This window comes from Schistocerca cancellata, chromosome 9, assembly GCF_023864275.1.
Source record: "Schistocerca cancellata isolate TAMUIC-IGC-003103 chromosome 9, iqSchCanc2.1, whole genome shotgun sequence".
In the NCBI taxonomy this organism is placed as follows: domain Eukaryota; kingdom Metazoa; phylum Arthropoda; class Insecta; order Orthoptera; family Acrididae; genus Schistocerca; species Schistocerca cancellata.
In genome coordinates, this window is record NC_064634.1 from 396,207,626 (window position 1) to 396,233,406 (window position 25,781).

The following is a 25,781-nucleotide window of genomic DNA, read 5'->3' on the forward strand; positions in this document are numbered from 1 at the left end:
ATTTTCCATGCCGAGCGTAGTGATGAACATTGTCTAGGTGTTGCGGGAGCTTCATAGCTATGTTCGGAACGTTGCTACTACTTTTCTATATCTCCGTGCCATCGGCAAAGAAGGCAAGATGGCTCCCCATCTGCTGGACATGTCACTTGTTTACACTGAGCATAAGGTGGGACCCATAATGGAACCGTGCGGCATCCCTGCAGCTGCTAATGAATTGCCCTTTTATACTTCGTGTACGCGACGCTACCGCAATCTTTGCATTGTGAGACTACTACAGCTGCGCGATTCGAGCACACACATACTTCACGCTAAGATATACTACGTTGCGAAACGTGCTGCCAGGCAGTGCACATGCGCAGCGGGCAGGGGCCAAAGTCATTGGCCAGATCATTTACTTCCGGTGCCTCGAAGTTTTACGACACGAAATTGTCAGTGGCGTGTGATTTTTAGGTTAGGTGGGGCATTTCAGTAAACACAACATGAAAGTGGGGAAACTTAGAAAATTGGTAGCTTATGGCAAGTTAATGCTGTGCGTAGATGGTGATTGCGAGACGTTAAACATTTTTTTCTGTATCCCGTTTGCAACGAGTGGATTTTCCAAATTTTGGAGTGCTGGATTCACTGGCAAATCCATTATTTTTTATAGATATACGGTAGAACCAAAAACAATACTAGTAAACATAAAAGGAATTAAAATGAACAAGAAAAACCTATCTCTTTATAATCATTACAGGGCAATACGGCAGACGAGACAATCTCTCGTGCTGTAGCAGTGAAAGACTTAACGATGTCGGTCTCACTGAGCAAGAAAATGCTTTATATGCTCTGAGGTCAGTATGAAGCCACCCGGAAGATACAGACGTTACAGCCAACATATATAGCACAGCTACGCAAATACGGAAGTTACTTAAAGAGTACAGTGTGGAGTCAATGGCGAAAAGCTTTGATGTCTGAGGGTCTGAGAAATTTTAACTTTCGCAACGGTTGGTATCACAAATATCTTAGGGCGAGTGGGGGGGGGGGGGGGTGGTGTAAGAGTTAGGAAAGCGACGTGGATACTGTAAGGACGAATGAAAAACACGACTTGACAAAACAAACTCATTGATCTCGTTCCAGTTCCGACGATAATCATTCTCGCATTCAGTATCTTAATTCCTTAAGGGGTTTTGAACTCTGTTAAGGTGATCAGTGAATTGTTCTGGAGTCATTCTTACGCTGACTGAGTACCTCCTGAGTCTTCGCTAATGTTATTTTAACTTCTTTGCTTAACACTACAGCTGTCTTCTTCTATACTCAATCACGTATCCAAACGTCTTGATGTTTCTCTTCTCATCCGTACTGATTTCAGAGAAGCGTGAATTACACCACTACTAATTTAATTGCCCAGTTTTCATTTCTAGTTGGATAATTATGCTGTGGCATTCACAAAATGTTGGTTTTAAGAACAGAATTTCAGAATCTGGTGTCTCTATGTGAACTCTTCTTCTGACTTGCGATACTGTGACTTTCAATCACTCCACGCTGCCTCAGAAATAACAAAAGAAACGCCAAGCGACAACTTTTGAAACATGAATATAAATGAAATGCGCGTGTGGCACATTTGCCGCGGGTGCCCCTTCTTGGGAAGTTCGCCTACCCGGTGCAAGTCATTTGACGCTACTGCAGGGACTTGAGCGTCGATGGTGAAGTGACACCCACACCCACGCAGTCTCGATCGGAGGAAATCCCGTACTCGACCGGGAATCGAACGCGGAACACTGTATTTGAGTCAGCAAAGATAACCAGAGACCCCGAGCTGCTCGCTGACGAAATATAAGCAAATTAGTATGCACACGTCGGTGGATAAAACGACAGTGCAGTGCAGTATAGTATTAGAGTGTGTGGCTTGGCTTCTCATTAGCACATTTCCAGGCAAGTTGATCCGACTCGCAGTTATTACTTCCATAAACAAACTGAAATTCTGATGCTTCTTAGTACATATTTTTTATATTTTCCTCCCTCGTCATTAACATCTCTCGGCAGACCCCCCCCCCCGGCCTCTCTCTCTCTCTCTCTCTCTCTCTCTCTCTCTCTCTCTCTCTCTCTCTCTCTCTCCCCCCCCCCCCCCACCCACCCACCTCGTCCTTCGACGCCCTCTTCACCTTATGTCCTCGATCTTTCACAGCATTAAAGTCTTTTCTAGCGAATCATTCTTCTCATAATGTGCCTATGCCTATTTTTATTTCATTGTCAGGCCTCCCATGAGCTGTCTCGTTATAAGCTGCAGGGCACGAGCTGATATTCCCAAGTAGGGTTGCCATACGTCCATGTATATCGGGACCGTCACGGTTATGGACCTTCTTGTCCCGACATCCCGCCAAGACACAATTTTGTCCTGATTTTGCAAAATACTGTTACGAGGTTGGCCCAAGTACTGAAGTAAAGGAAAGTAAAGCATAAGCAACATCATTTAGTTTTATTTATGTCAACAAGTTCATGTTGGCAAGGTTGCCGGCCGCTGTGGCCGAGTGGTTCTAGGCGCTTCAGTCCGGAACCGCGCTGCTGCTACGGTCGCAGGTTCGAATCTTGCCTCGGACATGGCTGTGTGTGATGTCCTTAGGTTTAAGTAGTTCTAAGTCTAGGGGACTGATGACCTTAGATGTTAAGTCCCGTAGTGCTTAGAGCCATTTGAACCAGTTTGACAAGGTCGTCTCACAGATGGCGTTGCATGTTACGTATCCTGTATTGACGATGCAAGCATCTTCCAGATCAAGAGCAATCATTCGCGAAAATACCAGACTCCTGCAGTAGTACGGGTATATAACTCGTAACAGCGCCACGCGGAAGACTCGGGCAGTTCCCATTTGAATAGCGATCTGAGAAGACGATTCTGTATAGGGCATGAAATGTATAGTGACGTGTGCTTTTCGAAGACTGTACCGTGAAACTGTATGCCTCCTCAATGTATCCTGACGGCCAAGTCGCCTCAAGTAGCCTAGAGCCAGGAACAAAGCTACAGCGATCGTTAAAACTATTCCCGCACCATAATCCGTGTCAGAATGCATAAAACAGTTGCAAGAAGTTTCATTTTACTGCTAGGCACCGACGCATCGGACCACAAAGCAGAAAAGATGCTTCCTTTAGTTGTTCAGTACTTTACCGAAACTGACTGAATCCAGCATAAGCTGTTGAAGTTAGATTCGACAAATAACGAAACATCGGAGACAATTGCAAAGATTTGTCTAGATACTTCACAACAACTGCAAATTCCATGACATAAATTAATCACTTTTTTTTTTTTTAGACAGTATCAGTACCAACTTCGGAGGGCTTCATCGACGTAGCCAGCGGAATCGGAATGTGTTTCATCAAATGAAAGAACTACTAGGAAAGAATGCAGAAGACACTGGCTGCTCTCTCTCTCTGTAGTCTCCACAATACTATAGCCAGAACTGCTGGACGAAATTAGAATTACATTAATACCGTCAGCTGCGCACGGGCGTTGATATAGATCAACGGGGACAGGTGAAAATGTGTGCCCCGACCGGGACTCGAACCTGGGATCTCCTGCTTACTTGCAGACGCTCCCATCTGAGCCACCGAGAGCACAGAGGATAGTGCGACTGCAGGGACTATCTCGCGCACGCCTCCCGCGAGACTCACATTCTCACCTTGTATGTCCACACACTACATTCGTAGTGTCCCACCCCTACACACTCATTACTCGTGGAAGACGGTCTTCCAAGTCCCGTAAGAGTTCGGGGAATGTGTGTGCATCCACGAAGAAGAAGAAGAAGAAGAAGGTCATGGCCGGTATCGCCAGAACTATATATTTATATGGATATGGTGTCTGTTCTTTCGGACATGTAAGCAGGAGATCAATATAAATATATAGCACTGCTGGAGTCTTAACTGTCAATGTAGAAATACTCGTCATGAAAATATCTAATAATTTTTCAATCTACACGATAGGGACAGAGCAGTTGAAAGAGCTCTGCTTAGACGTTGTCGCTCATCAGACTCTATCTCACTCAAAAACAAGATGGCTGTCGTTAATCTGCAGTTGATAGAATTACTAGGAAGCTCTGGGTTCCGTTAAAACTGTTTTGTTTTTGACGCAATCAGGCCAACTAAATCATTTCAGATTTTTTTCATTATTCCGATGAGTGAAATATACACTCCTGGAAATTGAAATAAGAACACCGTGAATTCATTGTCCCAGGAAGGGGAAACTTTATTGATACATTCCTGGGGTCAGATACATCACATGATCACACTGACAGAACCACAGGCACATACACAGGCAACAGAGCATGCACAATGTCGGCACTAGTACAGTGTATATCCACCTTTCGCAGCAATGCAGGCTGCTATTCTCCCATGGAGACGATCGTAGAGATGCTGGATGTAGTCCTGTGGAACGGCTTGCCATGCCATTTCCACCTGGCGCCTCAGTTGGACCAGCGTTCGTGCTGGACGTGCAGACCGCGTGAGACGACGCTTCATCCAGTCCCAAACATGCTCAATGGGGGACAGATCCGGAGATCTTGCTGGCCAGGGTAGTTGACTTACACCTTCTAGAGCACGTTGGGTGGCACGGGATACATGCGGACGTGCATTGTCCTGTTGGAACAGCAAGTTCCCTTGGCGGTCTAGGAATGGTAGAACGATGGGTTCGATGACGGTTTGGATGTACCGTGCACTATTCAGTGTCCCCTCGACGATCACCAGTGGTGTACGGCCAGTGTAGGAGATCGCTCCCCACACCATGATGCCGGGTGTTGGCCCTGTGTGCCTCGGTCGTATGCAGTCCTGATTGTGGCGCTCACCTGCACGGCGCCAAACACGCATACGACCATCATTGGCACCAAGGCAGAAGCGACTCTCATCGCTGAAGACGACACGTCTCCATTGGTCCCTCCATTCACGCCTGTCGCGACACCACTGGAGGCGGGCTGCACGATGTTGGGGCGTGAGCGGAAGACGGCTTAACGGTGTGCGGGACCGTAGCCCAGCTTCATGGAGACGGTTGCGAATGGTCCTCGCCGATACCCCAGGAGCAACAGTGTCCCTAATTTGCTGGGAAGTGGCGGTGCGGTCCCCTACGGCACTGCGTAGGATCCTACGGTGTTGGCGTGCATCCGTGCGTCGCTGCGGTCCGGTCCCAGGTCGACGGGCACGTGCACCTTCCGCCGACCACTGGCGACAACATCGATGTACTGTGGAGACCTCACGCCCCACGTGTTGAGCAATTCGGCGGTACGTCCACCCGGCCTCCCGCATGCCCACTATACGCCCTCGCTCAAAGTCCGTCAACTGCACATACGGTTCACGTCCACACTGTCGCGGCATGCTACCAGTGTTAAAGACTGCGATGGAGCTCCGTATGCCACGGCAAACTGGCTGACACTGACGGCGGCGGTGCACAAATGCTGCGCAGCTAGCGCCATTCGACGGCCAACACCGCGGTTCCTGGTGTGTCCGCTGTGCCGTGCGTGTGATCATTGCTTGTACAGCCCTCTCGCAGTGTCCGGAGCAAGTATGGTGGGTCTGACACACCGGTGTCAATGTGTTCTTTTTTCCATTTCCAGGAGTGTAGTTCGTGTTTGTGCAGCCAGCGTTTGATTTGTTTTAAAAAATGTAAAAAGCGTGGAGAAGAATAAAGCTAGTTGAAATACGAACTACAGTAATCGACACTCAGATATCTCGATGAAAGGAAGGCTGCCAGTTTTACTGGGAAGCAAACCAAGATGAATTTGAACAAATCAATGAATAAGAATCCTAACAAAGATATAATTAGATTTCGAAATCTGAGGAAGAGACAGTGGCTTCCTATACTATACCATTCGATTACGTAGAGAAATGGAGGTTATTTTCTTTCAATAAATGCCAAGTATTTGATCGGATTACGTTACCTGAAGCTCCATGTTGGGTTGGTGATTGACGACACTTTTATGTACCTGTTTAATATATGAAGAGCTTCTTAGAAACTAAGAGTGACTCGGAAGATTGGAAGTATCAAAACTTCGTGGAAGAAAGGTTAATTTACGTTCTTTAGGAAACCGAAAATCCTGAACACAAATGCAAACTACTTAAATAAATGGAATATTTTCCTTCTATTCCCGCACACATCGCCACTGTGGAAAGAGTATTTCCGCTGATGTGAGCCCATTGGATCGATGAAAGAAATAGACTGCTGCCAAGGACTGTGGAATCAGACTTGGTGCCAGTTGAACAACAAGATGACTAACATCGAGTTTTATAAATACGTAAAAAGGAAAAAAATTCTGAAAGGTATGAAATCTTCTAAAAAATATGGTGTAGCAACTACACCTGCCGCTACAAGTCCCATGAAATTGTGTTCTAAAAAAAATTGAATTACATAAAATGGTTTACTTCATTTCTTCACCTCCATCTCTGAGTGTCCCGACGTGGTCCCGTCTATAAATGGCAACCAAACTCCCACATTTTCACCATCCTCCTTCCTCTGGACTCCATAGCGCTCCTACTTGCTTGTAAACCCAATCACAACTAAAGTATTTATCTTCCTTGCCAGGAAGTCGCGTTTCCTTACTGTCAAAGAGCGACAGCGACAATGCGTCTAAAGAGTAGTAGTGGAAAAGCAACAGTTCTAGGATCAGAGAAACGTAAGAGCTGTTCTGTTTCACAAATAGACCCTGCGTTCTGTGGTCTGAAAAAGGACCAGTTCTTCCGTCTGTCTGATACTTACACTGTTTTTCGTAAAATGTAGATATTTGACAACAACGGAAACCACGTAAGACTTGTTTAATCGTAACGTAGGTCTTGTTTGCGTGTACATTATGGCACTAACAAATCAGAGAGAGGCAAAAATGTAGTTACGTTTGTCTTACCCTAAATGGGCGAATTTTGGTGCTAGCAACTGCAGCGCATAACAAGTTGTCCGCCGTCTTGAAATTTGATGAAAAATTTGAAGACAGTGTAATACTCCTTTTTAGCGCCACGTCAAAGATCTTTGTCAAAGAAATATGATAGTGTAATACAGTACGGCTTACTGGCGTGTTGTTTGGAGTGTCAAGATAAAATTAAAGATCTGCTGTTAGTTGCGGAGTTTGGTTGCAGGCGGTGAGAGGTGTTTTGGTCATGCTGTGGAGGGTGTGTGAGCTACTATGCTGTCATTGCTAGTTACTTAATACAGATAGGCGGTGTCCGCCAGAATCGTATTGTGAATGGTAGACTGCGACAAGACTGTGTACTCGTGGTATTAAATTGTATACTGTTCCTGGCAGGAGGCAGTGTTGAGGATGCCTGTGGCGAGGCGTCCCCGTAGCTGGTGGAGTCGCCCCCCTTGCGGCACTCGACTTGTTCCCCCATTTGCCCCGGCGGGCGTTTCCCCCTCCCCTCCGCGCGTCCACAACCGCCCGAGGCGGCTGCCGCGGTACCCACCCGCCGGACAGAGTCGAGGTTGGGCACGCCACGCGAAAGGACGGGCTCGTAGAGTACCATGGTGTCGGACGTGTGGAATTTCTGCACGCGCCTGTCGGATACGCACGTGCGCTGCGACCACTGCGGCCGCGTCATGGTCTACCACGGCACCACCAACCTTCGCGTGCACATCGGCCGCCACTTCGGCTTCAAGCCGCAACGCGACGAGTACGGACGCATCGACAAGGCGAGCATCAAACGTGAGTAGCGTCGCCGGCGGCGGCAGTAGCAGGCGCTACCGGTATCGACCGCACGCGCGTCGCGCCATGCCCCGCCCCCGGACGACGACAACGCCGCCGCCGCGCTGTTGCCGCGATTACCTTGGTATGCCACGCCCTGTCAGCTTCTCTTAGCCGAAACGTCGGCAGGTGGTAGAAAACAGTCTCCATAAACAGTCGAGGACGAAGGACGCCAAACGCGCAGACGTGAAAAGCAGCGCAGGATAATTTACGACGGCTGTGCTCTCAGCAGGACCAGTAGCAGCGTTCACTTTCTGTACCCTATGCGCTCATCACTCTCGCTTTCCCATCCCTCTGCCGCCTCCCGTGGCTCAATACCGCATGGGAGTACCCTACGGTCCCCACCACCACTCGCTGCCGGATACCGGTTTCATTTTTGTTTCGGTGCGGCGCAGACCTCGCGCATGCGCCGTTGCTTCTGTGCGCGTGGTATGACGCGACGCATCTGCGCAACGATTCGTTAACGCACTGCGTTTTCTTCCGGTAGCCATTGTATCCGGGGACTGTGTGAAAGTGCAATGGGCCGTCTTAGGAGGAACCCTGTACGGCAGTTCTTCCTCTATGACGGTAGAACGAATAGGTCAGCCTGCCAGATCGGTGGCTGTAACAAGATCCTTAAGGTAATGTCACATCATGTTTGACGCGCCGGAATTGTATGCACGAAGATGGCAGCAGCTCTGCTGTGAACTTGTATGATACTGCTTGCAGTGAAAACTGATTAGGTTCTTGTGAGTAGAGCACATAGCTACTGAATTAAGGCGGCGGAAACTCGTTTTTAGCGGAAGTTTGTGCTTTGAAGCTGTCACCTGCCATGGTTCGGAATATGTTTCTGTTGATGCATCGTCAGAGAGTTTTAATTATAACAAGAAGTTATACTGAAATTAAGCATATACTTTTACGGTTATGTATGGCTATTCAACCGATATTTACAGTATATTATAATCAAAATTTGCCATTGTTAGACTTTTCGATTGTGACTAGTATCGGCCAGTCTCACTCCTTACACCATTCTGCCCCCCTCCCCCTCCTTTCTCACCTGAAGTGCTCAGTTTGCATCTAGTCGTTTGTTTTTATATTCCTCTAGTTTCTTATTCTTTGTGGAGAAAACCGAATTATTGTGAGTCGCCATGTTCTATTTTCCGTGTGCAGTTTGTGTCACACTCTGCTTCCTTTTTATTGGGAGATATCTTTCGTGCGTCATGTCGTGAGCAGCTGCTGCGGGAACACTCTCTCTCTCTCTCTCTGGCCTACCTATGTGTTTTACAGTTATCAGTTCAGTTAAATTTGATTTGGGGTGACTGTAAGCGTAAAAAGTAAATTGCTCATTGTGTAGTGCTATTATGGAAAGGAAAAGAAGCAGACTGTGGGCTTTCTTCAGAGAAGAACCAGGAGACAGAGCAAAGTGTCAATTATGCCACAATCATATCCAGAGAAGATTCTAAAGATTCTATAACAAATTTGAAAAAGAAAAAAAAATTGCTTACGAAATATCGATCTATCTACGATAGTTACTTTCCAGCAGAGCTGCAACACACAATATAGGTTTTTACACTAACACTTACCTCATCTTCGGGTCAGCGGTGTGAAAATTCTCAGGAAAGTGATCCCAGTACGTCTGCTATGCAGTCTGAAAGTTTTTTCAGTCAAAAATTCAGGCAGATAGAACTCCTAGACTTGGTTAAATTGCCTTGAATGTGGTGCAAGGTAACAACGTGCGTCAGTGCAACAACTGTTTATTATACGTAGCCCTTTGCAGAAGATTCAGGTTGTTTTATTTCTAGATTGACTGTATTGCACTAGGATGCCAAGGCTTCTCCGACGCTTCTTGACGGTGTAATTTTGACGTCTGCAAGAGACTGTTTCATTTCATTAAGATAAAAGCTGTGCACCCGAAGACAGAAAAGTTTTGAATGACAAGGTGTGTGTGTGTGTGTGTGTGTGTGTGTGTGTGTGTGTGTGTGTGTGTGTACGAATAGAAGTCTTTCAGAACGGTGAGATACAGAGGTTGACTGAACTAGTTGATGTGTTACGAATTGTTGTATGTTTCGAATGAAAAGTATCTGGTAATTGCTTGATAATTTATGAAAAGTGTCGTCGCTACAGAAAATATCTGTTTGGGAGTATTTAATTATAAACGGTGACGACTGTAAGTTTGTCATGTGTATCTAGTGGCGGAGAAGGAAAAAGCAGGTACGCCTTAGGCTTCTTTTTGATTCTTTTATGGTTATTATAATAAAGTTCGTACTACTTAATTGAATACTCAATTTACAGTTGTGTGGAATGAGCGAATGTTTTTGTGAAACGTAGTTACAAAAAAAAAAAAAAAATTACAGATAATATCTAACCTACCTTAAATCCAATTAAATATTGCCTGTCAGGTACTTCGACTATGAAAAGCCGTTTGAAAACGAAACACCCAGATAAATTGCAGGCATTTAGTAAGGGTACAGCCGCTGCCGTTCCCCCACCCTCTTAAGCCATAATTATAGTGTTGCGACAGCGTACTAAAAATATAGTTCGATTATTACTATGTTATAGAGTGAGCTCTGTCCGCCGCGGGCGCAAAGCCTGCAAGTAAATGGTTATTAGGATTCCTCAGACCTAAAGCCTCAACAAATGGATCGTGTGGTTGCCCACCAGACCTTATCGTGTAATTTTGTCGAGGGTATCGGGTTTTGCAGAGCAATGAATGCTGCTTTTCCAAAATAAAAGTTGAAACTTGTACCCGCCCAGGTTAGCCGAGAGCGCTAATGCGTCGCTTCCTGGACTCGGGTAGGCGCGCCGGCCACGGATCGAATCCCAGCCTGAATGTGGCTTTTAGGCGGTTTCGCAGACATCTGAATACGTTCGAAATATTCCATGGATTGCACTCGACGCAGACAGCTGGGTTTCACTATTTCCGTCCTGAGCCGCGCGGGGGGGGGGGGGGGGGGGGGGGCTGCGCGAAGGGCAGTTTGGCCACACCTTAAAATTAACTTTGTCTATCCGTTCCTAACAATGCTGACCCTGCGAAACCGTGAGACAATGCACCAACGAAAGAAAGAAGATTCGTTTGATAACTTGTACTATAAGCTGGCAAGAAAAATCAAATTTATTTGAATTTGGAAAAAAAAAAATCTTGCACGACTGACATATGGTGTGATTCACATTCTGCAACTTCATGGCTCTTTGACTTCTCATGGTATTTTAAAATATTGTCAACAAAATTTGAAACGATACTTAAAGAATAGGGCATAATCACCAATTAGTGCATTGTATTGTTCATGATAGCGGATCTAACAGGGTAAAGCATTGCAGTTGTCTGCCTTTTACGATGTGAATTGTGCAATACTATCAGATACGATATTCCAAAGTTACCAAGATAGCGTGCACATGTAGTAAATGGCGAGTGTTTAGTGTCTGGCGTAGTCCATATTAGTTCAGGCAGGCAAGGAAACAATCTTACCTCCATAGTCTCGGATGTTACTGAATTAAAATGGTCTAAGTAAGGATCACATTTTTGTTTTGTCAAAAGACAATTTCTGCTCAAGAGATACAGCGCTCCAGAGAGGACATTCTGAAGATGAGAATTTTGGAAAAAAATTAGAATGCTGTATCTCTGGAAGTTCTAAATGTTTTGTTAGAGTTTCTTTTATTTGAAAGATAATTGCTTTATGATTACAAAGACATCCTCCATTTGGACTTACCTGTCAAAGTTCTTTCATTATAGCATTCTGAACTTTTTATAATAATTTTTTTTTTCAAAAATGCCACTACATAATTTTTTTTTTCTGTTGATTAGTACCATATAGTTCTACATTCCCTGAAAAGGTCGTCTTCCACTGAACTGGTTTTATAAACAATTGAAATTTTTCCCATACATAAAACCTGTTTTATTACCACATTGTCACATAAAAGGCCCATAAAAATCAAAATGTAGCCCTCTTTAACTTAATTTTAGTTTTGAAAGATGAGTAAGACTCATTTTTCAGACGTTTTAAATGGTTCCAAAATGTATGTGAAAGGTCCAAAGACTTAAGATGTTCCAATTTGTACAACTTGTGTGCACTGTTTTGTACTGAAATTAGCCAGCCATGAACTAAAAATGTGTTCCACTGCTTCAGAATTTTCCTTTGATACACAGTGATGCCTTCCTGTCGAACCAATAGGAACTGGAGCACTTGCAAACTTCAAAACATTGTGAACAGGAAGTGAGCACTGGTGGCATTGTTGCTGTCGTTCAGCTGGAAATCTATATCCAGCAGCTCTGGTCCATGTAGTAGCATAAAGTTCACTACAAGTTTAACTCATAACTAGTGTCTATAAACTCTGCAATACACCAGTCAGTCGCACACACATGCCACAAACATCCCTCTTCTCAAGTTGAGTGCATACAATTTTGGTCTTCCAATATGTGAAGTTGGATAGTTGCTCTTATAAATTACAAAAGTTTCTTTAATGCTGCGAGTCATGTACCTCTTCACTTTCACAACTTTTTGATCTTCAACTGCTACTGTTATTGTGCCCCTTTTGGTAGCACTCTGGCGAGAACAGTCCCATATATCTCCCAGATAAAATGACTGCACTATTTGAACTTGAGCTGTTTCTACAGGATGACCATAATGTGGATCTGCTCTTCCAAAGACTCCTTTTACAGACCTCAAATTTCTTGATTTGTTTTCCATGTACTTTGATACTGCTGGAACATGGTTCAAAATTGTTTTCTTTGAAAATGTCTCTGAAATAATAGTTTAAAACTTGGACCTTTTCACTGTAGGATACACAAAATCGGCAGCTGAAATGATATTTGTGAAAAATTCCTGGCATTCGTCAAATGAGAACCTGAACAAAGTCTGTTGGTTTGTCTTATATATATCGCTCAGTTATGGATATGCAAATAGTCAGCACACTTCACTCTCCTGTGGCCCCAGTCTGAAGACATTTCAAACAGTCCTTTACATGAAACACACTGGCAAATTCCTTATGGAAGCACAGAACTCACTGTATGATCTCAGATTTCTTAGAAGCCTCTTCAGTAAACAAAGTGGAAGCTCTCTATTACAGAGAATGTAGTACTACATATCTACATGGTACTAATCAACAGAAAAAATCTTAACTTTTCTGCATTGGCATTTTTGAAAAAAAGAGTCTGTAAATTATAAAAAAAATTCAAAAGGTGACAGTTAAAGAACTTTGACAGACATGTCCAAACAGAGGACACCATTGTAATCATAAAGCAATTATCTTTCAAATAAAAAAAACCTCTAACACAATATCTAGAATTGTTACAGATATACAGCATTTTAAAAATATTTCTGAAATTTGCATCTTTAATATGGTATTTGCAGTGCCATTTTTGGAGGCCTGTATCTCGGGGTAGGAATTTTTTTTCGAAGAAAACAAAAAAATACGTGTTTCTTACTTGCTCCTGAATTTTAACGTGCTAAATTCAATAAAATCAGAGACTCTGAAGGTAACCCCCCATCAAGATGATTGCAAGCCTACTAGAAATAAAAGGTGCCAATTTAAAATTGAAAATCAGCCTTCAATAAGTTGTGGCTTAATCACAGAATCACAATTAGGAACATTGTTACAAATGTTAGAATTAATGTTAAGTATGAATGAAATTCAACAACTAACGAAAAAGACAATCTGCTTTTGATGCTACACCCAAACCTACTGGAGTACAAAAAGGAAAGACTTCCTCTAATAGATGATCCATTAATGTGGTGGAAATAAAGTGGACACAAGTACCACCATCTGTTGCTACTAGCTCACTAGCATTTGTCAGTAGTGTAACAAGTGAACAATTACTCAGTGACGCTAATAATAATAATAGTGTGACTGAACTTGTTCAGAAAAGATTTTGCATTGAAACGGGGATTTTTCTTTGGCCAGCACAAATTTTTGAAAGAGGTGCATTGTTGATAGTAATATATGCACCGATCTAAATTTCATCGATTGTTACAAAAGTAAAATGTTTCCATTTTTTTTTTTTTGTAAAAGATTCATGCACTGTTTTCAGTCTATATTTACCATATTACGCCAGGAGTAAATGGAAACTAATCACATTATGAAGTAGGAATGGATTTGCCAGTAGAGATAACTGTAAACAAACACTGTTCTATCATTTATGAACATTCACCTGAATAATTATAACTGTTTTATGGTAACATAAACAACATGTCAGTACACATGAACAGAACACACACACACAAAAATGTATAGCTGAGCTTTTTTCCTCATTTAGCGAACCTGACAATACTTTGCCCCCCACTCTCCCACTGTCTGTGCATCACCTCCTCCCCCTCTCTAATGTTTAACTGAGTATTGTTAAAAAATTTGAAGTAACTTGGTTAAGTAATCATCAATATTTTTGGCAACAATGTTAAATGGTGACTTATCTACTTATCTTTCTGTAGTATAGTTTTCCACTAATCATAGACTGACATGGCTGACATCATTGTAAAATATCAAATTGGCACTTTGACGGGGTAATTAGTGATCTGTATGGATTTTTGTATGGGAGGTACAAAAACTGTAGTGAACAACTAATAAACTTTGGCTTCTCCATCCAAGTATTTATGGTGGTTCAACGAAGTGTCCCTGGGTAGGTAATATTCAAAATCGATTGACTCTGAACTACCCCACTGGATTAAATTTTCTGTATGTGTCTTTGGTCCTGTTACCTGGCTAGATGGTGAAATAAAACTTTTGTCCATTATGGCTGTGGTGGCACAATGCAGCTATGAGAAATAAATGTTTTCAGAAATAACTTCAACCAGTCATCTTTTGTGATTGTTCAATTCTTATTAAAACGAGACAAGTCATAGTGGCTCACCATGAGATGCCCCGAATGTGGCAAGGTACCAGGAATCATTTACATCGAAAGGATGATTTGAAGGTGTTACTTAAAGTTGTCAGCATCCACGAGTTAAGTCCTATTGCACATGTCACACTATAGAACAGTTCCCTTCCTACCTGCTGTGGCATTCATTTGTCAACAAACTCTAGTGTACTTATTGATCTGTGGTAGAGGAAGTGTTTTTAGATATTGTTGAGTAAGGAAAGTAACAAATAATTTACATAAAGGGTTCGTGTGTTCAGTATTGTTAATACATATAGTCCAAAATTTAGTCATTAGTAGTTGTCATACATGTTTCTAGTAATGGTATACTTATTCATTGACAGTTGGATTTTCAAAAAGACTAGTCGACTGAGGCAGTTATTTACGTTAGGTACTTTAAAAAATTTTATTGTTAAAATATCACTAATGACATCCTGCAACTTAGAGAAGGCATATGATTCTGTCATTCTTAATTTTTCCACATATTACATTTTGATGTGAGAATAATGTAGCATATGCTTGGTTTAGTTAATGTTTAAGGACCATTATCGAAAAGGTTTGGCTGGTATGTTCTAGTAACAAAAGTAGGGATGCTACATCATCTCCATGGGGCAAATTGCAGTGGGTCCATTGCTGCCCATTGCTGTTCTTACTCTGTGTTAATCATTTACTGCCTTATTTGAATTATGAAGGGGAATCATCCATTCTTGCAGATAGTGCAAGCATTACTAGCAAGCTGAGCAGAGGAATATACTCAACAGCAACTACTGTAGAGTATTATCCAAATGATGGTTAACTGCACTACTGCCTAACCAAACTATTTCTTGCTCGCAGTGCCGTCCTGCGCCTGCTATTGTCTGACACTCACTCGCCACCAACCCCATCCACTAGTTGCACTGGTACTGACTATTGTAATTTGCACTCTGTTATGATAACTTGAGTCAGCTTTGCCTTGTAAAGTGGGATTAAAATGCATGCACATAAATGTTTTGTCCATTCTATGAGAGATAAATATAAAAGGTTAGAAGATGGTGAATCTGCAACCAAGTATGGAGTAACAAGTTGTAAAACAAAGAATCTCTCCATGAATACTGATAAAGATGATAATGTTGACAAGTTGTTTACAGGGAAATGTCACAAGGAGAACATATCCCTGGCCCCATTCAGTGTGAAAAGCCAATTCAGTTTAATAATGATCTTGACAGCTGTCAAATTTTAAAGCAAGCACTGCCTAGTCAAGACACGGTATTCGAGAGTTTCAAATACATGGAGATAAGTAGTCTGCTGATTCTTTCAAGGTTACAATGCTGACCCTTGAAAACAATTACAAAGCTGAGTAAACTGGGCTCAACTGGAAAGCCTTGCCCAGAAAAACTTGTTCTACATGTCGTGCATTTGCTCCTTAACTAAGCAAGTGTCACATTACTGCTTTAGCTTGTGCTTATGCTACCGGTAGCCACTTATTACCTGTGCTATCATTGCAGTTTTAATTGCTCTCTCTCTCTCTCTCTCTCTCTCTCTCTCTCTCTCTCTGTGTGTGTGTGTGTGTGTGTGTGTGTGTGTGTGTGTGTGTGTGTGTGTGTGTGTGTGTCACACCGTTTAACACACACTTCATTTATTGTTTTATATAGTATTCAGTTTGTTGAAGCATTTTTCCTTCAGTGTGGTCATTATTAGACACACAACACAATTATTTTGCAAGAACATTAGCATGTATACGATAAGCAGACACACACTGATACTGATGCAGTTCGGAGAAATGTTGCAGTTCTTCCCTTTTGCCTGTTTAATTCTATTTTGAGAACATCTCCCATATCACAGTGTTCATACTTTAAAAGACTTGAAAAATGTTTCTGAACCGTATCATGTTAATGAGTTTGTCTTAAGTAGCTGAACTGCCAAAGCATGATTTGACACTTTATGAGATCGTAGTGAAAAGTATTGGAAGTTGTGTTAGTATTACCTAATACATTTCAGTGTAACGACATCCCTAGGAACCACTGGAACAATTTAACACTTGCCGAAGGATGCTTTTATTTATGAAACGAATATGACTTTGGTTAAATTTTTCTTGTGTTTATAAGTTACATAAGAATATCCTGTTGTTGTTCTTGTAGTTAATATGTACTACTCACTTTTGTTTTCAGCTCACTTCTTACTGGTTCAAGGCTAAGTGTGCTTGCGTTTTTGAGTGGGTTTTAAGAGGTCGAAGTCTAGGGAGATGTGAATATTTTAAACTGTTAATGTTTCAGTGGGTGCAAGGAATAAGAGCATGATATTTAAACCAATTATGCTACATACAGGCTATTTGGAATTGCCTGTTACGAACTTTCAGGACTTGTAGAGGGAGTGAGTAGATAATATTTTGAATAGGAACTCTTATCTGGAAATATGCCATTACCATCCTGTGACGGTTTCATTTCAGATGTGTAACGTGTCAATGTCTGCCGAGGGAAAGAGTAAAGGATCAAGAGTTGTTTGTCATGATATGCAGTAGTGTAGGTAGGATTACAATTGCTACGTCAAGATGGTCCCCTATGTCGATTAATGTCTGCCTTGCTGCGAGACCTGTGTATCTGCAATATAGTAAATGAATGTAAGTTCACTGGAGACTGTGTTCTGAATTCGCGAAACAGCACTTTCTGGGCAAATTAAACCCTCATGCCACATGTGTTCAGGGATTTCATCACTGGTTTGCTATCAGTTTGTGGGCAGGTATTCTGGATGGTCATGTGATTAGGCCGAACCTCCTTGCACTTGATCTTCCTACAAAACATGGTGGACCAGTTCTTGGAAGCTGTGCACTGAATGTACATCAGGAAATTTGGTTTCAGCATGATGATGCCTGCTGACAAGAGTTCTGGACACTCCACTAGAGATTGAAGAGAGACCATGTGGATTAGTGTGTGTCTACGATAATCTGCTTTCTATGTACAATGTCTTAACAGTGTCAGTGCTCGCCACATCGAGCCACTGTTGTAATGCATCAGTACCGTTCTGCGTGTACAATATGCAAGATTCCACTTTGTTTTGGAATAATATAAACATGTAATATTTTAAGTGTTCGTACAAGCCAATGTGCTTAAGTGATAAATAGATGTTTTTGTTATGTCCATTCAGATTGTTACCTATTAATCATATTGTCATGCCTAATTCAATTCATAAAGTAGAAGTGGATGACTTAAACATCTGAAAAGAAAGAGTCATAGGACAGAATTTTTGTTTTTGGGCATGGATTCTTATTCACTCCCCTCGTAACAGGAATTTCCGAACACACTATGTAATCTACTTTTGTGGTGTCTTGAATTTTAATAGCAGTCCTAAAATCATATTTTCATTATTTTTGTGAGGATACCAAGAAGTGATGTTAACTGAAAGTTGCACTGTTTGACAATAATAATAATAATAATAATAATGAGAGATGCATATATTTGCAGCAAGTCTTACGACTGGAAAATTTCCACACTTTTTTCCAATGTACTCTCTGCGTACTGAAGTATAGCAAGAGCAGAATTTGAAATTATTGGCGAAGAAACATACAAGAAACAAATTGCAATGTTGAAGTCACACTTGTTTCTTGTCACTGCTGATATCATTGTTAGTAGGACATAGAGCACTAATTTTCCGTCTTCCCAGCCCATATTTTTTCCATCGCATGTAGATTCGGGCTTACCTTTCATACCCTTTCTAATTTTCTCCTAGTTACACAAAACTGAGTTGTCATACATACAGGTATCTAAATTTCACCTTTCCTTAATTCCTACTGTGCCTACCCCTTTGACCAAATATTCCAACATAATCATTTGAAAAGTTGTTTCTTATTTTCACCCTGAACTGAAGTAACACTCGTGCTGCACGAGATCTTTCCTTATTAAACAACTTGTTTGTACTTAGGGAAACCACGCCGCCAACCTGGAAAGACACGTTTGGCGCAGGCACATTCACGAACATGAGCAGCTCTCCGCGATGAAGCATGACCTACGCAGCTCAGCAGATTGGTCCCAGCTGTGCTGTTAGTAGTATGTTGTCATAAACAGTGCACTCTTGAGTTGATGCTCTGAATAAGTGTGAATGGGAGACAGCTAATCATATCAGGGCTAGAAAGCAGACTGTAAAGTATTTAATCCTTGATTTAAACTTTAATAATTGCTTACAATGAATACACAGTTACAGGAAGTTTGAATGTATTACTATCCTTGTGTGTACTAACTAGCAGTACCTACAACCTAATGCATTGCCAGTGGTAAAAGGATTATTCCTTAATAATAACACTTGCAGTTGTACTATAGTCTTCAGAACAATATTGCAAGACAAGTTATATCTTGAGAGAGAGTCGTCTCATCTCATGATTGTTCCCCAAGACTTCGCAGGTAATTTTTAAACAGTTAACTGTGATATCCTAAATTGATAGCCTCTCTTTATTTTACAGTACACGTTATATCATAAAATTGCTGTAATGCAAAATTCCTTCAATCAGTTGCTCATTGTGATAAACTCCTGTGGCAGTTTTCCATCAGTCAGTCATTTATGGAGCATTTTAGTTGGTTTGCTTACGTCCTTCTGAATGATAGGTCTTAATCAACCCTGTTACAAGACTTGTAAGCACCAATACAGTGTACATACACAATGACAGGTAGGGCCTAGATGCTAAGTAATAAGAGCATATAAACCACATATGGCAAAATTGCTTGTCATGCACTCTTTGGAATGCACATTGAACATTAGCATATAATTTTCAAGCATCTGTCATTATTTCTGTTACTGAAATACAAATTGTAGTGTGATGATTTGGGTGGACAAAAATATTGTTTAGGCAGCCAGGTGTTTGTTTTTGCAATACATTAGCGCACAACAGATTTACTTTTACATGAAACTCTTTAAATTGTCTGTTGTCATTCTTGACAAGATTTTGTGAAGTTCAGGAAGTTGCAGAAAAAAGATGGCTTAAGAGCAAGTCCCAAGACTTAAACACCACCTGAATCCTTTCAATTTTTCTTCATAGAACATCATAAAATAAAATCAACTAATTTGGAACAACACATGGCCCACTGTTTGAATCCATATCTTACCTGGTTTTGTGGGAATAAATTCTTTCAGATAATGGTGTCAGGAATATCAAGCAATTTGCTCGTTATTGCTCCCGCTATAAGAATGAACTTTAAATTTCATTAAATTCTCATTCACCAAGGCCATCAAGGGACAAATTTCAAGTTTTCCTTTCATCAGCTGTGATTCTGTTCAAATGCGTTATCGATTAAGTGAAGGCAGCACTTTATTTCCAGATATCTGTTGTGGCTCATACACTGTTGTATGCTTTTTATACCAAAGTCCTGGCCTTCATTGCAATATTGCTGATCCTGTGGGAAAGCATGGTATCCAATGAATACATAAAGGATTTTTAGACATGTTGCTCCACACCGGATAACTCAAAGCTATGATTATTGTTCTGCGTAGCATATTGGATGCTTTGACTGGTAATAAAAGTTCAGTACTTGTTCATAAAAAAAATTTTTTTTTCAAAGCACTCAGCTACCGACATTGCCACCAAATTGCATTTGTGGTGTTCACTTTCTGCCATATCAAGGTAGGTTTTGTTGTAGGCTGCATATTCTGTTGTCTGATTAGAAGTGATTTTCTTCTTGGGGTGGTGTGCATTTTCCTCATCCTGTTTATCTTCATAAGTATAAACTTCCAAGGTACCTGGCACATCAGCTGAAAGATTATCTTCAAATGTTTTATCACAGACAGACATCTCATCTACGTGATCTGTAGGGAGGTTGATGATGTCAGTGGTCTCATTCGCTTCATCTCCATCCTGACCATCAGAAGCAGCCATGAAATTGTGGTCATTTACAATTTCTTCAATTTTCATTACAGAAATCGCTTTATAGTGATTCATTGTGGCTGGGGAGAAAAGAAAAACAAAGTATTGTTTTACGGAGGTTTACTTGCCAGGAATTCCAAATGAGGATAGAAATTCAGTGTGTCCTCAAGGGAGAAGAAAATAAGCGTTGGAAATAAGTAATATACAAACTTCTTATAAAACAGTTACAGAACACTCCTGAGACTTAATCCAAGGCATTGGCCCTTAATTTAATCATCAGAACAGTATGTCAAAATTATAACCTATTACTGGCAAATACCTCCAGTATTTGAAGTTTCTGAGACTGAGCTTTGTAGGATGTAATCTGTACTGTACAGGGTACAGTACACTTCTCGGCAATATATCAGTTAATTCCATATTGCTTATGTGATGGTACCCATGAAAATTTGACTGGTCATGAGACCACTCTTCGTTGTGTAAGGTTATTGATAATGTTATTTCATAATAGAATATAACATGGACAGAGTCATTTTTGAGTAAGTTTAGTACAGGCATTACGTAAGCACGTGCACAGGCATAAAACAATCTGTGCCCACTGTTAATCTCTTTCTGCAGCCTGATGTGATAATGTTCTCTGTTCTAGACTGATCAGATAGCTAAATTCAGTATTATTATTGTCATCCATACAAAGTGGTTACTTGCGAAGCAGGATATTTGAACAGACCGCTGGAAATTATTGATTATAATGGTGAACCGTTGCTGTTGGGGTAAACAGACAAAAATCTGTACTTTCTACTCAGATAACAAAGCCGGAGTCTACACATTGGTTTGTGCAGTGTGAAGCATGTTGATAAGATAGCTACTTGTCAAAACGAATAAACCACACATCACACTCTTTAGACCCTAAGAAAGTACTTTGCCCCCCACCCCTCCACAATTTTAATGCTTTAATCATCTGCTTAATTTAGCAACTGACAGTTGACTCTGTTCTTGTACACGCATTTTGAAGCTGTTTCTTACATAATTTATTGTACATAGTTCTTACTAATGAATAATAACTGGAAATTTTTTCTTTTCTCGTTAATGGTTATTTCTTGTTACTGTGATCTGATAACTTGAGAACGACTTTTTATTTATCGAAATGAACCTTACGTACACAAAGCCACAAGAATGTTTTATTTCCAATATTTACAGTTCCGCAGCAGATGCCAGGGACGAGTGGAGGACCAGGAGGAGGGGGAGGCGGTGCAGGTGGAGGTGGTCAGCAGCCTGCGAAGCAGTCGGTTGGGCAACAGATGGCAATGCTTAAGAAGCAAGTTGGGCAGCCAGGCACAATGCAGCAGCATGGTGCCAACAAGGCTACAGGCCCACCTCGGCGTGCAGTGAGCCCGTCCCCACCACAGTCGCCACAAGTGGCCCCTCCGGAGGTTTGCCTGCGTTGGAACAGCTATCACTCAAACATGCAAGCCACTTTCCCCAGCTTGCTGACCAATGAGCAGTTTGTTGATGTGACGCTGGCGTGTGAAGGGCGCAGCATAAAATGTCACAAGGTATTTTCTTACATTCCTCACATTATTGTAGGAGGTTTAGGGGGAAATTGTGCGACGGCACCGACAGTTTAATTAAAAATTTCATTATGTTGGATAATTAACCTCACAGTAACTGACCATTTATCTGAACCCAGTGAAACAGTTGAGAAGTTAAAGCTATAAGGGGGGTTCAAAAAGTTTCTGTCTCAGGGAATTACTGCAGCATTATCCAGTGTAGCATGTCTCTGATGTGGGTATTTAAGTACTAACATTAGGCAAGGAATTAGTGTAGCCGTCATGTTTTGGCGCTGTGTGTGTGTGTGTGTGTGTGTGTGTGTGTGTGTGTGTGTGTGTGTGTGTGTGTGAGAACTATGGCGACGGTATTACTAAATGTGTCCAAACAGGACCAATGTGCTGTTATTCTTTCCTTGGCTACCGAAGGATGAACATCAGTAGACATCCATTAAAGAATGCAGAATCTGTCTGGGGCAGCACGTATGTCTAAAACCGCCATTGTCAGATGGTGCGCTCAGGAGGGTTGCTGCCGCTATATGCTGATGCATGCCTCTGTATCACAAATGTCTCGACTCTGAAGTTACTCCATCTCAAGTGGGAGACATCGAAGCACCTGCCGTATAGTTGTTCTGATCTCTTCCCATTAGATTATGATGCCTTCGGTCCCTTAAACAAGGCTTTGAAGGGTCAACAATTCCTTGTGGACAGAGATGTGTAGCAGGCAGTTACGGACTTCTTTACGCAGCAGGATGCTGCCGTTTTACCAAATGGATATCTTCAACCTGGTGTGTTGGTAGAATGATTACCTCACTGCTCACAGCGATTTTTCCTGGTCAGCATTCTCCTTGTGGACTATATGGCCTTCAGACAGATGCTTTTTGATTGTGCCTTATACTTGTAATGGGAACGATTTGATAATTTAAATACATTTTAAAGCATCTCTGATTAGAATGTGGAATGATAGTTCAGAAGCTACTCACACTAAATCATAATTTTTGGGTTCAACAAATTGATAAGCTTTTTTCCTCTACAGGTCATCTTGTCAGCTTGCAGTTCGTACTTTGAGGGACTGTTAAGTGAAAACCCATGCCAGCACCCAATCGTACTGATGAAGGATCTGCGTTATTGGGAAGTGCAGGCACTTGTTGACTTCATGTATAGGGGAGAAGTCAATGTTGGTCAAGACAAGTTACCCTCATTGCTTGCTGCTGCGGAGGCTCTCCAAATCAAAGGTATTTCCTTGCCTCTATTAAATGGTTATTGCAGAGGTTTGTGTTGGCAATAAAGCAATTAACTTTATGAAACAGAAAACTAACTTTACTGTGAAATAAGTACCAAAATAAACACAATTTTTTTTTTCAAGGAATCATTTTTGAAAACAAAATTTGCTGCTGGATAACATTGCCCCATGCATTGTAACACATGGATCCTTTTTGGCATGCTGCCCACATTTTTGTCGAGATGCTGCTGCTCGAGTGTGCCTTGGTCATTGACAGTGACTCATTAGAAATCACTCAGTATGTGTGTATTCATGTGGCAATGAATTGCTAGTCAGTTGGTCCCAAACATGTTCAGTTGGATTTGTGTCTGCATACCGTATTTACTCGAATCTAAGCCGCACCTGAAAAATGAGACTTGAAATCGAGGAAAAAAAATTTTCCTGAATCTAAGCCGCACATGAAATTTGAGACTCGAAACTCAAGGGGAGAGAAAAGTTTTAGGCCGCACCTCCAAATCGAAACAAAGTTGGTCTGTTGTAATATGAGACACAATTTAGGTCGCTGAATGATGATACAGCTACAGTAGTTTGGTTTGAGTCGTAGGCTTAGCAGTTAAGTTTTACCAGGTAGCCATTGCTATGCGTCAGGCAGTCCGTTCGTATTTATACAGATACCCTTCCTTTTTCACGTGCTTCGTCTGGTTTGAATCGGTTGCTTATTTTTCTTTGATCTGATAAATGGCATCCGCTTTGTTATAGGTGTTTACGTCACTCCAAGTTGAAATGCGTTATTGTGCTGTGTCATGCATTGTTTGTTGCATTCTGACAATGAGTGTTAACGACCTGTTGCCGCTTGCGGCACGGCTTGCTTTTGTGCGCGCTACCGCCGCTTACAATAAAAAAAGAGAAATTGTCTCATTAGCGAAACAATGGCAAGAGACTGCTATTTGTTGTTACTTACATTGCTGCTTTCTTTGATAATGATCAACAAGAACCAAATAATAGACTGTGTATGATAGATGTTCTGAACGAGAGTTTAGCTAAAATTTTTCTCCGTTTGAAAATCTTTGCAGACGCCTCTTTTATACATTACATGCTGCATAGAAATTAGAGTTATCTTATATTTAAAAATCTAGTTAACTGCCTTGTTTCATTTCTGATTGTGTCACTACTAGGCATAAGAATAATATGAATATAAATATGACATGATATGCATATTCTTCCGGCGGGCCGGGGTGGCCGAGTGGTTCTAGGCGCTACAGTCTGGAACTGCGCGACCGCTACGGTCGCAGGTTCGAATCTTGCCTCGGGCATGGATGTATGTGATGTCCTTAGGTTAGTTAGGTTTAAGTAGTTCTAAGTTCTAGGGGACTGATGACCGCAGAAGTTAAGTCCCATAGTGCTCAGAGCCATTTGAACCATATATTCTTCCGCATTTGCTGTTGTCTCACACTAGTTTCGTAGGTTATTAGGCAGACAGGATTTAAGTGAGATAGCAGCAAACACGAAAGAATACATGGCAAAATGTTTATATTCATATTATTCTTATAGTGAAGAGAATACTGCATGTGATTCACAATTCATAAAAGTTCCTATTAGCAACCATCTCTTCTCACAGGTAGGAAAAAATTCAGAATGTAGAGTTGGCCATATTGACAAACATCCCAAACAGTCTTGCCAGTCGGATTTTTGTAGTACATTGAAATGCTGCTACATTCAAAGATGAACAATACGGAATTTGTATTTACTTCGTTGGATAATGTATGAAAATGAAAATGCAGTGGTCGAAACTCGGGGCGAATAAAAAACTCGTCTTCCAGCTTGTTTACTTTGCACTCGATTCTAAGCCGCAGGCGGTTTTTTAGATTACAAAAACTAGAAAAAAAATGCGGCTTAGATTTGAGTAAATACGGTATACTGCAGGCAATCGATTTATAGTTACTTGAAGATTTTCACAGAAGTGCATGTCGTATTCGTGCATTATCTTGTGTAAGACAAACCTTTAACTGAAACATTGAATGAGAAGTATGATAGTGTTTTGAAAGATGCTATCCTGATGCAGCTCAGCCCTAAAATTGGTGCACTTACATAAAATGTACTTGTAAAGGTGGAAGAAGTAAGCATTCAGTGACAAAATACTGATAAAATACATTAAATGCACATAGAAAAAAATGGAGAGGTTAACTCGTCAAAATATGTATAACATATTTTTCAGTAAAACGAAACTGAATCTGCCAAATGCGGCTGCAGAATATCTAGTCCATATTACTTTAATATTTGAGTGCAAACTGACTTGCTGTACACATGAAAGTATTAAGTGGACAAGATGGCAGATGACTGTACTGTAGGAATTTATGCAAATTGTTTGTTTTGAAATACACAAGTACTGATACAGTTATTGATAGTCTCGTTTTAAATGACAAATAATATTGTCTTCAGAACTGCAATCTGGGTTTAGTGCTCTCTCTGGTATAATCTTAGTGCAGCTTGTGATAACACAGTTTTTCTAAATTGGGGTTCATACAGTGTTTTTTGTGCGTGCAAATTTTAATTACCTTCGTAGAAATGTCTCCAAAGATAGTCACTAGACGACGACCATAAGAGAAAGAAAATTGCCTTGGAAATGAAACACAAAATCATTGAAAAACTTAAACATGGTGTGAGCATTGCTGATGCATCAAGCACA

The 25,781-nt window shown here is 41.3% G+C and overlaps 1 protein-coding gene across 20 annotated transcripts in view; it reads left to right on the top strand.

Moving 5' to 3' along the window:
- The window catches only part of LOC126100822 (protein bric-a-brac 1-like), a 485,405-nt gene that overhangs the window by 436,061 nt on the left and 23,563 nt on the right, over positions 1-25,781 (top strand). For 17 of the 20 annotated variants that reach the window (XM_049911458.1, XM_049911462.1, XM_049911456.1 and 14 more), the window contains 2 exons: positions 21,527-21,882; positions 22,910-23,108. In XM_049911458.1, the coding sequence (XP_049767415.1) occupies positions 21,527-21,882; positions 22,910-23,108 (555 nt within the window). Of the gene's footprint in view, positions 1-7,441; positions 7,644-8,167; positions 8,303-18,402; positions 18,521-21,526; positions 21,883-22,909; positions 23,109-25,781 lie in introns of those variants that run through there. The other 3 variants (XM_049911467.1, XM_049911473.1, XM_049911472.1) reach the window with 3 other exon arrangements.